At 37.3% G+C, this 12389-nt stretch overlaps 3 protein-coding genes across 3 annotated transcripts; all 3 read right to left on the bottom strand.

The window, feature by feature from the left end:
• Positions 1-73: 73 nt before the first annotated feature.
• On the bottom strand, positions 74-5779 carry LOC105273486 (rap1 GTPase-activating protein 1). The gene is made up of 6 exons (XM_011315947.1): positions 5095-5779; positions 4037-4348; positions 2878-3060; positions 2491-2729; positions 1107-2418; positions 74-667 (listed from the first exon to the last, which is right to left on the bottom strand). The coding sequence occupies exons 1-6, from the start codon at positions 5206-5208 to the stop codon at positions 521-523; spliced, it is 2307 nt and encodes a 768-aa protein (XP_011314249.1). The 5' UTR covers positions 5209-5779; the 3' UTR covers positions 74-520.
• A 611-nt stretch (positions 5780-6390) lies between these two features.
• LOC105273487 (uncharacterized) lies at positions 6391-9873 on the bottom strand. The gene is made up of 4 exons (XM_011315948.1): positions 9208-9873; positions 7527-7638; positions 6998-7093; positions 6391-6637 (listed from the first exon to the last, which is right to left on the bottom strand). Exons 1-4 carry the CDS (start codon positions 9321-9323, stop codon positions 6614-6616), a joined length of 348 nt encoding a protein of 115 aa, XP_011314250.1. The 5' UTR covers positions 9324-9873; the 3' UTR covers positions 6391-6613.
• Positions 9874-10229: 356 nt separating this feature from the next.
• On the bottom strand, positions 10230-12383 carry Mps1 (Monopolar spindle 1). The gene is made up of 2 exons (XM_011315949.1): positions 10773-12383; positions 10230-10413 (listed from the first exon to the last, which is right to left on the bottom strand). The coding sequence occupies exons 1-2, from the start codon at positions 12318-12320 to the stop codon at positions 10387-10389; spliced, it is 1575 nt and encodes a 524-aa protein (XP_011314251.1). The 5' UTR covers positions 12321-12383; the 3' UTR covers positions 10230-10386.
• Positions 12384-12389: the final 6 nt, after the last annotated feature.

Here is a 12389-nt window from a genome sequence, read left to right as displayed (position 1 = left end):
TGAATAGATTTGAAATTCTAGTGCAATTAGGCGATAGTGATGGGCGAAGGAGAAATGAAGAGAAAATTAAAAATTTTAATGTTATTCTTTAATAATATTCACATTACATGTACATTTTTTTCTTCGGAAGTAGTAGGTATTCGAGTACGGAATTAACATGAGTTTCTACGTTCTCTTATGAGATTTTACCACCATCTAAAACTCAATAATTGGGATTGTACTCATCCTTACTATTTGAATAATGCCAAGACGTACACACAGATTTTTAAATTAAACTTTGGTATGTGTTATGTGTCGTATTACGGGATAGAATGACGGAAGGAGTAATAAAGTCAATAGAAAAAATTCCAGGTATCATTACACAATGACTACAAGGAAAACTAAAACCTTTAAAATATCGATGAAGGTATCCAGAATAATTACAAGTCAATCCTATGCATTCCTCGATGCACTCATGTTCCATATTAGTAATAATGGAATTCTCGAATATTTCCTGCGATACTTTTTCATACGTTGATGCTTATCGATTATTCAATTCCGATGGAGAACTGCATGAGTAATCTTTGAGCATTGTGCGGAGTCGTAGAATCTCTCTCGATGCAACGGTCAACTCTGATTGTAATTGTAATTCTTTTTCGCGCAGCCGTTTGATGTCTCGTTGACAGGTCTGGAAATAATGATCAATTGAATTAACATACAACTTGAGGATAGCACCTAGAATCGAAACATTTCAAAGTCACTGCGACGAACGAAAGAGTTGGATAAGGAAATGTGGATACTAGTTTTGAATAATCCTCTGAATTGGATGATATCTATTGCGACGTCATTTGCAGGGTATCACGACAAAAACCTTGTCATAATCCTTCTTACAAATGCTTTGCCATGAGACTGTTTAAAAAATTGTTTAATGCATTAAATTTCTTTCTTCGATTTTTCTTGCGACAATTATGCATATCGATTTACTCCAAGGTATCTCCATTGCCCGGCCTTCCTTTACTGAATTATTATTCAGTTGTCCATTAAAAATATTAATTGCTTTATCAATCATTCATTTCAATGATTAAAATGTTTTTTTTTTTAATTGAACCAATTTTTTATTGACCTACCACATTCTGTCTGAGCAAATCCAGTTTATCACACTTGAGTCGAGTAACTTGTTGTTTTAAACTCTCATTTTCGTTAATTCCATTATTATTGGATCTGACCTCGTGAGTTTCAGCAGAACTCATTGATTCAAGCCCAGTATCACTATCAGGGTAAAGAATTTGGTCTAGCTCTAATTCACTGTTCAATGAGCTATCATCACTCTCAGACACACCTCTCTGCACAGGTGTGGTAGTTTTATCTAATTTATCACTGCGTTTCTTCCACTTTTCCTGCGTTACTCGTGGAGAAGTGGGTATCGATGAGATTTTTGGTTTGTTTAAATGAACTTTAGGGGTATCTCTGACAATTCCAACATTCTGCATCGAACCATCTTCATTTTCTGTTCTATCAACATCATCACCGTGAAAAATCACAGCATTTGATTTACACGTATCATTGTCAGGATTTACTACACTATTTTCCTGTCTGCGTGTGCTGAAACTCTCTTGCTCGAAATCCGGAGCTAATACTGAATCTGATAACCCTGAAGGACTTGTGGGTTCAATAACGAGTTTTCCCAGAGGTTTCGATGTGGATTGACGATTACTCGATTGACCACCTTCAGATTGACTCTTCTTCGATAAATGCTGAGGCATTGACTCTGTCGATGCATTTTTCACCCTCGAAGTGAGAGCCTTTCGAACAGTATCTATAAATCGTGAGCCACTTCCGCTGCTACCTGATGTCGAGCTGTCGTTTGCAGAAGGACTCATTGGACAGCTTGATAATCCACTAGATCCCAGTCCAATTCCCGAGCCCAAAAAATCGCTCGTTTTAGATTGAAGCTCTTCAGTGAGAGATTCCAAAAGTGCAGAGCGTGTCCTCAACTCGAGTTTGGCAAATTTTTCGGCCTTGTACGCCGCATTCTCAGCATTTATAAGTTTAGTGAGGAGAAATTCTTTGAATTCAACACTCTTAGGAAACACTGAGGGTATCGGCAATGCCGGGCCAAACCAGGGAACATCATCACGTCCTGTAATGCTCACTTTATATCTGGTATTCGATGTGCACGGTTCAATGACCTGTACTACGATGAATGCATGGAGAAAATGACTAGCGATCATGTCCGGGCTGAAGGGGGTCGGTTCTTCCTGGAATATTATTGCTACGATATCATTTCCAATGTGACGTTTACGTTGCAACTGCTGAGGGTCACCAGGACTGTACGGTAAAAGAGATGCCACGTGAAAGAGAACTTCACGACCACGAAATACTTCGTAAACTGCTGTGTCACCTGTTTGGCCATGTTGTGTGTCAAGACCACCTCGATATCTGCAAGCAATTATAATTGATAATTAATTAATTCATTCATTCATCTGGGACAGGGTCAAGTCAGATAATCACCCTTTGTGATCTCTCAGGTCAATCGTTTGTCCCAGAAGATCCAGAAATTCCTGGAAGGCCGGTGTTATTTGACGATTACCAAACAGCTGTTCTTCGGTGACCTGGCCGGCTCTCTGATGTAGCACTCCAAATTTAAATCTACTCACTAATGCGTGCTCGTCGTATCGAGCTATCAAGCTTCCTGCACCGGAGCAAACAACCGGCATTAACGTTGTCACACTGAGGGACTCATTGATTGCCTACGAAGAGAACAAGTATGTTACACTTAAGGCTGAGAACTTTCCACTTCTCTCGCGCTCTCACTCCTTCAGTAAAGTTGAGTTGCGTCTCCTTGCGAAAAATTTCACAGTGTGCACTCCGAAAATACTCTGGGTCATGTCGATTTACCTTAATCATTTTGGCGGGTGATACATTCGGTCCGAGATTGGCTGTCGCGACGAGTTCATGTGTTGAGCCTGTTCGTAATCGCAGGAGTATTCTCCAATGTTCCTGTCCAGCCACTGTTTCTGCCTTCACTGACAGAAGTACAGGCCCATTTTCATTATCTCTGCCAACAAGATTCACATGCTCCTGCAAAAAAAATTGTAATCGAAAATCGTTATTTTTGGGGGATTTTGTGGGGGTGATTTTTATTCGGGGGAATAACTCCTAGAACCGGTATTCGCACTTTCATTCCATTTATTTCCATCGTATTGAAGAATTCTCATAGTAATATTTCATAATAATACAGCAAGATGCACCCACAAGATACCGAAAACACTGAAGAGTGGGATGGAAAAATATATTCGCTAAAGAATGAACGGTATGATAAATATTGTGAAATGCAGTGACGATAATATGATTGACTGTGAGAAGACATTTCTAGGTATTTGTGATAAGTACAGTAATGAAACAGAAATTGAAAGAAGATGTTATCTACATTTACGCCTTGGAGTAGAAGCGTAAAGATAGAACGTACTAGTACTTTGAGAATAAAAGGAGAAGGAGGAAAAAAAGGAAGGATGAATTGTTCTTTGTGGTTCACACTGAAAATCTGAAGAATACACATAAGACGCGCAGGCATTGAATGATCGTGGAAGGGAGTAAACGAAGCATAGAAAAGATAGGGTGGAAGAGGAGTATGAGAATGTTCCCACTCCCACGCCTAATTTTTTTTTATCTTGATAGATCTCTTCCTCTTACCCCTCTCCCTCTTTTCCCTTCCTCGCCCCCTTTCAATATATAACTCAAAAATCATGATAACTATTTTTAAATACCCATGGGAAAAAAACTTGACAATTTTTCGGAGACCGGAAAATGAAAACAGCTGTTCTATTTTTAAAAAATTCCACTTTTCAATTGTCTATGAAAATTCGGGAATTTTTACTACGGGCTTGAAATATTATTTTTAAATAAATTAATGCGTATTTATAGACTATATTTTTGAAAATATATTTATACCAAAAATTGTCTGAAGAGTGTTTACGAAAAATTGTAAGATATTTGAGAGAATTATGAGAATTGCGGGAAAATTTGGAATTAATTGAGATAGGAACTGGAAAATTACCCTGCCGACGAAAAATCGACGATAGCATTTGGCGGTGTCATCCTGGTCGATCCTGGGCTGCCATGCGGACTGTGTCGGCAGCATTGCTCTACCCGCAAAATCAAAGACATGTCGATGATCTGTACCATCTACCCAATAACCCGGTGGTGTCACAACTAGTGGCAGCTGCTTCTGAGTATCACTATTGGCTTGTTTGATTACCGCTTCCATCAGGGCACGTCCCAGGGGTTCATCACCCCCTGGCGTTGGCGAAGACAGGGGTGTAGGCAGTTGTAAGGATGGAGTTGAGGTATGAGATTCATCTCGCAATGTCTGCAAAAATAAGATATTACTAAATTACCGCAAATTCGAGACGAAAAACTCTTTCAATAACAATTATAGGTAAAAGCAAGTTTTTTAAATTATCATGTAAAGATTATATATCCATTTAAATATTTAACTCGATTTATTTATTGGAACTTAATTCATTAATATTAATAAATATTCATTTTTTCGGTATTTATAAACATGGAAAAATGTTGGGTGAAGAAAGTATTAAGTTCATCAGTTCAATTAATATTAAATTCTCCCCAACATTCTCTAAGAGAGAAGAGGCGGATTTTCCTGTAGGGAAAAACCCACGTCAGGGGCGGTATCTGGGATTTTTGGACAGGAAAGTGACTCGACACATAAATTATTATAACTTTCTTATAAAAGATTCACTCATCCTCAATATATTCCCCCACGATATGACAATAAGAAACTCAAAGCATAAAAGGTAAATGACTATTAGAATTTTTTTGGTATCTCATCAGAGAATGGAAAGTCTCTCTCACACGTGTCTTTGAATCGACTTTCGATTTGATTTAGAAAAAAAATAGATTTGATTTTTCAATTTTTTTTCAAGTCTTTCCAAGTTTTCCAAGTCAAGTTTTTCCAAGTCTTCGTTAAAAAAACTCGTGTAAGTGGAAAGTTAAGTAAAAATAATAATTTTCCGGATTCAATGCAGACGAAAATTTTGAAGATTTCTAGAGAGATTTAAACTGCATAATGATTAGTATTGGGGGCATAATTTTCACCTGGGTCATGTGTTTCGGGAGTGCCCTAGTATGACCGTTAGCTTTTTGCTGCTGTTGCTGTTGTGGACCGCCATCCGATCTAAGATCGTATCTCCATTTCAATACCCCCATCATAACTCACAATATTATTAATTTAAAAACACTGAATTAATAAACGAAAACACACCCATTAAAGGCAATAAAATTCCCATGAGTCATAGATGGAGAACGACCATCACTAATCCAGAACAACATGAAACTTCACCCGAAGACTCACACGCGCTTCTCTCAACATCATAATCAAGTAACAATACGGTATTATTTTTTAGCTCAACATTTTCATCCACTCGAAAGAACTGGAGTCACTCGAGTCAATTAAAGAGAGTCAATAATTGAGCGCTTCTTGAAAATGATCAACGATTGATGATTAATAAAGAAAGCTCAATACAAAACCATTCCAACACCACTCCAACACCATTCATACACTTGAAAATGTTTTATAACTTTTGAATAACGTGAACGTGAACGTGAGTAACGATAAAAATCCAGCACAGATCATCGGGTCGTTGTATATTTGATGACTTTCTACATTGCGAAATAAAAACTAAGATTTATAATAAATTATTTGACACAACACTGCCAAGTACAGGAGCGATGAAGCAACTGGGTACAACTGGCGTCGAATTCAACTCGTTGTTTCTGTGAGGCCACATATAGCTCTTAGGAATATGTACATTCACTCTGAAGCCCCTCTCCCTACCTTTTTCTATATTTGCCGCGCCTCCACACCTGGACGCTTACTACCAAAGACTCACACATTCAACATTTAAACACCCAAATGTGGAAAACCGACGCCATTGCACTCCTCATGGCCACTGTATTTTTTTTTAAACCGAGAATATGGATAAATGGGTCGAGAATTAGATAATCCAACAGGTGAATGAACCAGTTGGATTATCGATACAAGAGCAAATACAAAAGTTCGTATTTGCGTGGCAATAAGTCATGATACTAGATAATTCACATAGTGACGACCATGGGATGGTTAAATAAATTAATTACATGTCCTTCACTCGTGGAGATAGCATTATGCAGATGTCCTATAATTATTAATGGGTGGTACTGAATGATTTATATTTTAGAGTAATTTCTTTGCGATTTTTTACTTCAATTCTGGGAGATGAGAGTTGAAGAATGGAAATGTTATTATTATATTATATATAAATCAATGTCATATTTTAATTTTACTATTGAATTATCAATTTCGTGGAGACAAGACGACAGGAGTGATGGGAGTAGCGGTAGTTATTTCCAGAGTTCAGCGGAATAATTTTAGTTTTACTTGGAATACGTGGTACATCGAGTAAGTTAATGGCATTATTTGACTTAGTTATTGAAAAAATTCCGCAAAACTTATCATTCGTCTTGAATTTAACGGATGTCGTTTCGTGGTCGACTTATTTCAGTCGTATATGCGCCACTGGTTTCCCGTTCCTTTGTAACATGTCTGGTCTCCCTTAACCGCCATCTCCTCCCATCACTATCGTTCCATTTCCTGCCCACACTAAACCAAGTCGTCGTTACAAACCGAATAAAAAATTATTTCAAGCGCAAACCCAGTACTTTCCAAAAATTCCACCTTAGGAATGCCTTCTTAAAACATTAAAAGAACTAGATTCTCTATTCATCTCGACGAATTCGAGCAGAGAATACTTATCAGTAATAATAAATAATCTCCAAAAAATAAAATAATAATACTGATGTGAAAATTTTGGATATTGTACAAAACCTGGTACTTTCACAATTGTCTTGAATTATTTTATAAATTTTTCTCATTTCCTTTTTCGTCTTCTTCTTTTTAATTAATTTTGATTTAGTTCAACTGGGGCTTGTTATTATAAGAAAATTGCAATGAGATATTCACCTGATTGCAATTGTAAGCAGGCAGTACACAGCGTTGATCGTCAAGCCTAGAACTCTGCACTTTCGCCAATAATTCGAACAGATCCTGTGTAGTATTCTGAAAGTAGGTGAGATTTAGGAGAATGTATGTCGAATTATAATAATGAATGAGAGCACACGTGCTCCCCTTTGAAGAGTTAATCCAAAAGAGAAATTTACATTTTTAAAAACGGAGGTATTCAATAAAATTGCAATCACAACCAAAAAAATTCTAGACTGAGAAAAAAAAATTATTATCTCAATATATTTAATGACTACAAGAAAATATATTTGGCATATTACCATGTGCTATAGAAGTATATGAAAATATATTTAGCGAAAAAAAAAAATTTATTTCCAGGAATTTATTGTGATCGATAGAAGGAAATATAAATATAAATGAATAATAAAAAAATTGTCTCGTAGAGGAAGAGAAATTTATCGAGAAGGAAAAGAAATTCGAAAGGGAAATTTTTGAGATTATGAAATCGTGGACTTGGGATTGGATTTACCTTCACGGCTTCAGGATCATCATCACTTGCCTCCACAGTGGATTCCGAAGACTCAGTGGACTGCGACTTTGACTCCGTTTCGTTGAATATTGACTGGGCGAGTTGTTGTTTTCTATAACAAAATCGCAGTGGTATTCATTTTTAAACCATTATCCCAACTCATTAGTCCTCAATTCAAAAAAATTATGACAACGTACTCATCGCTTCGGAATCACTTGTAATACAGTGCCAGAAGAGTCATGCCATACGATAGGTATTTCTCGCGGAAGAATCTATACAGCGGTGTGATTAAAAACTGGAATATAATCATGAGAAAGTCGGCAGCATCACCGTATATTTTACCAACTGTTACTAACCTGCAGAACGCGCCACAGACTTGAAAAAAAAATCTTTTCCATGAAAGGGCGACTTTTTCGATTTAAACCTCCAGTAAGGACAAGATCTCGTTTACGTGCATTCGTCAAACAATTTTAAAATTGAGATGTCAATTTTTTCAAAGAGATTCGACGCCCTTTTTGATAAAATGTACGTTTTTCATGCGTTTTTTTTTCAATTTTGTAATCTTTGTGGTCTTTTTAGAAATTTATAGATTTATAAATCTTTCCTCGAAACAGTTTTTAACGTCTTCAAGTTGAAGCGGCTTAGAATAATTCGTGGACCGAACGAGAACAGTTCCTCGCAGACGTTTTACATGTCCATTTTACCCTGGCTATCCGTATTGCCATGAACACATGGAAAAGTGATTTCATCACTGGATGATCCACGTGATAAAAACTTATATGAATCCGCCCACACTCTTATGTATTAAATCTGCGTACATAACTGTTTCCGTCCATTCATTTTCGATTCGTCTCGAATTCATTTTTAATTCCATGAAAATTCATTCATTCCCCCGATTCCAGGGATTAATATGAAGACGTTTTAATTTAAATTAATCTAATAGCAATGAAGACTGTTCGATGACCGTTTAAAATTTGATTAAATAATATCGCTATTTGTCCATTTATGGATGACGAAACATGAAAATTCTGAATTGAACAATTATTAATTGGTGTTCCGATTAACCCAAGGTGTCCATATTACCCCAACTTCCCTGGCATATGACCAATGTTCCACACCGGATATACGTGTTGCGTTCGCGTTGCCATATACAGATTTCAATAGGGGCCATGAATAGAGGAAAAGGACGTCCCACTTGTCGTAAACTATGTACGTATTTTATCAGCACAAACTTCGAGGTGAATAATTTCCCAATCAGAGTAGAATAATGTATTAATTCATCCCCGAAATCTCATCTCATCTCATCAAAATGACACATTCGCCTATTCACTTCCTTCTCTTCTATTTTGATCTATTTTTTAACAAGTGTTCATGTTTTCAGTTATTTAAATGAAAGTATTTATACCCCAGCAATCAATACCCAAATCTATTTCGATTTCCCTAGTATTAGATCTAAACTAAAAATATTGGAAAAATCCATTTATCCAGTAATAACTGGAGGATAATTTTCACTGATATTCGTTGACTTGGAAGATATTTAGAAATTAATGAAGATCAATGAAATACATTATAAAGGTCGAGCGAATTTCAGTGCTGAAAGTGAAAACACGGTGGAGAGAAATACAACAATAACATGTTGTCCCACAAATGATAGCATGAATGGTTGAATTCAAATATTTACCGTTTCTTGGAAAGCAGGGTATAAGACTCTTTAGACGTTGTAGAAAATCTCATCCGCATCTTGTGAATACGTTCACTAGTTCGCTTCTTTGCGACACCACCTTCAAGCACTGGCATTCAGATTGTTTTATCACGTTTCTCTGTAAACGATTGAACGTCGCACAACTTCATGGAATTGACTTTAAAAAAAAAATCAGCCAATTGTCCAATTGTATTCGATCGATGATAACAATCAATAAACTTCCCGACAAATTGTTTCACCTCTTTCTACTGTCCATATTCCCGAACTGCAGAAATAAATAGTTCATAACTGGTCAGTAAATAATTAGCAAAACTTTCCACTCATTGGGTCACATAAAAATTGAAAAATATATTATAGGATATGTAACGAAAATACCTCGCTCTTCTTTTCTTTCAGTCATCAGAAGAAATGAGTGATTTCATTGAATTTTATAAATGTTATTGTGAAGAGCTGCGCTGCTGATGAATGAATGCGCCAATTGGGAATGGAAAGCGAATGGTTTGCAAGTACGATGTAAGCAATAAGTGTATATAGAACAAAATACACATTGAGAGTGGAGAGAGACGTTGCGTGCACTCGCGCGCAATTACAGTACATGTGTGACCTAAAACGTGTGTCATTGCTCACTGAAACCTGACTGAGGGACCTGAGTCCCCAGCCCCGGAAAGCACGAGGAAGCCTTCGACGTAATACGACAAATACAAAACCCTATATGTGGAGAAGGGGCGACTCTGGCGTGAAGTAGTGAGGGATCCTCCAGTCTGAAATTTTTCATTCTCACCCCACCATCTCTTTTTTTTTTCTCCTCCATTTGGAATTGAAACAGTGAGCTCCCAGTTGTGTGACGCATCGAGTGATAAGTTGAGACTGCACGAGATGCAATGCACATTTTTTCATACAGCTGGAGACATTTTTCACCCACACTCAACCTCACACCCGTAAAAATACAAATTTATAGTGACTATTTAGTTTTTTTTTTCATTTTAAACAATAGAAAAATATTTATTCTCCACAGGGGTTTTCGGCCTCGTCGATTTATCAATTATAAATTACATTTTGAGATACGCCTATTAAAGGACAGAATTTATGCGAGAAAGTTTTTCAATTTCTTTTCTTTGCTTATTTACACCGATGGCAACAATGCATTTCAGAATGCGGTCAATGGGGTCTACGCTGTCCTAGCACCTGAAAAGTGAAAAGAAAAATAAACTAGAGGACTCTTTATGGACATGTAAGCATTGGATGAATTTTAAAATAAGCCCGGATGGCCTGCAGATTAAAAGTCAAATGTGACGGACTTTTCTCGGGAGATAAATAAAAGAAAATTCCCAGAATTCTTTTTAAAAGCCAATTCCATTCTCTAACAAATTGTTGATCGGATTGACGCGAAGAATTATACAATTTCCGCATTTTATTATTTAATAACTCCCAAAATGTCGTCATCGTCTAGTAATATTATTGCATTTTTTCCAAACTCATAGAAAATTTAATTTTCGATTAAAAGTGGAGAGAACACAATTGATAAGAAAAATAAACAGTGATACCTCAGTAAATATTCGCCACTCGGAGTCTTGGAGAGATTGCTTAATCTTGATGAGAATATTGGCAGGAATATCCGGTGAAGAAATGGGGACATTTCTAGCCATTGATATGTATTGAACCTGCAGCAGTTGATCTACTGAGGGTCTCGCCTTTGGGTCATGCTGAAGACACTTTTTAATCACATCGATGAGAATAACAGGAACGGCTTCGACATGGGGTGGCAGTGAATACGAAATTCTCGGATGTGGATTGGTGATAGCATTGATTTTCGCCCACTGCTGACGAATATTGTGAAATGGAGTGATCCCGTAGACAAGACTGTACAATATGCAACCGAGTGACCAAACATCTGATTTATAACTGATTTTGTATTTAGTATTCTGATGAGGAGAGTCTCCAGTGCCTCCAACATCCATCAGTGCTTCTGGACTTATGTAGTTAAGCGTTCCAACAGTTGTACTTTTAACAATCGACGTCATTTCTGCATTTAAACTCGACGATATACCAAAGTCAATTAATTTAAGTCTACCTCGAACTAGTAAAAAATTTGCTGGCTTCAAATCCGAATGAATGACTCCATTATCATGAATATGTTTAACTGCTGTGAGCATTTCTGTCCAATAATAGAGAATCATTGTTAAAGGGAGTGTTCTCTTCTCGGCAGATACGGACTTGAGAAATCTACTGAGATCCGTATCGCCCATTTCCATTACCACGTATATCGAACGATTTGACACTTCGTGGTCGTACATTGTTACAACACTCGGTGCTTGAAGTTTGTTTAACATTTTTATCTCATTCAAGCAGCTCTGCGCACTCTCGTGATCCATTCGCGCCAAGTTAACGTATTTTATTGCTTTGAGCTCCAAATTGGAAGTATCCTGAACCCTGTAAACCTCTCCACTCATTCCCTGCCCCAGGGTTCCAAGAATAATGTACTCTTTTCCCTTAACTGACATTTTCTTACCATATTGGCATGGTGGTGCAGCAGAAATGGACATTGGCTGGAACAGCTTGTTGTCAGGCTGTTTTACCAAATTTTTATTGTTATTACTATTAGCAGTACTAATGGTAGGTAATGATTGGAGGGGTTCTGGTGTCGCTGGTACTGCCACTGATGATGATGTTGGTGGTAGACAATTTGTTTGCTTTTTGTCAAGTTCTCGTGGAGGCTGCAGTTGATCAGGCACTTTTGGTGGCAGTTGGAAAGACATTGGACCTAGATTTTCTTTCAAGTCGTAATTCACATCGTTGGAGGATTCAACCAATGCCGACGTTGTCTTTGATATCGGAATTATAGGAGTATCCAATACTTTTTGTTTGACGAAATTATCCACTCCAGTGATATTATCTTTTTGGGAAAAATGGCCAAGATTTTCATTGTAAAGTCGTGATGGCTCTGGTGGCATCATGGTTTCTACCAGCGGTCGTCTGACTCGTTTTGCTGAATTGTCGAGTTTCCAGGGAGGCTTATCAATCTTTGAGATAACAGTTTTTCCGGGTGTTTCTTCAATATCAGGTTCAACTCTGCTGTGTAAAGAGGTGTGCATTGTATTCCCATGTCTCCAGGTGGAGAATATAGAAGCTGGTGTTTGCTCATGGGGTGTAGGAAAATCCAT

This window comes from Fopius arisanus, unplaced genomic scaffold (assembly GCF_000806365.1).
Source record: "Fopius arisanus strain USDA-PBARC FA_bdor unplaced genomic scaffold, ASM80636v1 scaffold00005, whole genome shotgun sequence".
NCBI classification, from domain to species: Eukaryota; Metazoa; Arthropoda; class Insecta; order Hymenoptera; family Braconidae; genus Fopius; species Fopius arisanus.
This window is presented reverse-complemented; position numbering and strand designations above follow the sequence as displayed.

Excerpts from the sequence above, each read along its gene's own strand:
- LOC105273486 (XM_011315947.1), bottom strand. The coding sequence starts at position 5,208 with ATGATGGGGGTATTGAAATGGAGATACGATCTTAGATCGGATGGCGGT. Across the intron at positions 2,730-2,877 it reads CACCCGCCAAAATGATTAAG|GCAATCAATGAGTCCCTCAG; the intron begins GTAAATCGACAT and ends TTCTCTTCGTAG. Across the intron at positions 668-1,106 it reads ATTTGCTCAGACAGAATGTG|ACCTGTCAACGAGACATCAA; the intron begins GTAGGTCAATAA and ends CATTATTTCCAG.
- LOC105273487 (XM_011315948.1), bottom strand. The coding sequence starts at position 9,323 with ATGCCAGTGCTTGAAGGTGGTGTCGCAAAGAAGCGAACTAGTGAACGT. Across the intron at positions 7,639-9,207 it reads ACCCTGCTTTCCAAGAAACG|AAAACAACAACTCGCCCAGT; the intron begins GTAAATATTTGA and ends ATTTTGTTATAG. Across the intron at positions 7,094-7,526 it reads ATGATCCTGAAGCCGTGAAG|AATACTACACAGGATCTGTT; the intron begins GTAAATCCAATC and ends ACCTACTTTCAG.
- Mps1 (XM_011315949.1), bottom strand. The coding sequence starts at position 12,320 with ATGCACACCTCTTTACACAGCAGAGTTGAACCTGATATTGAAGAAACA. Across the intron at positions 10,414-10,772 it reads AGTGGCGAATATTTACTGAG|GTGCTAGGACAGCGTAGACC; the intron begins GTATCACTGTTT and ends TTCACTTTTCAG.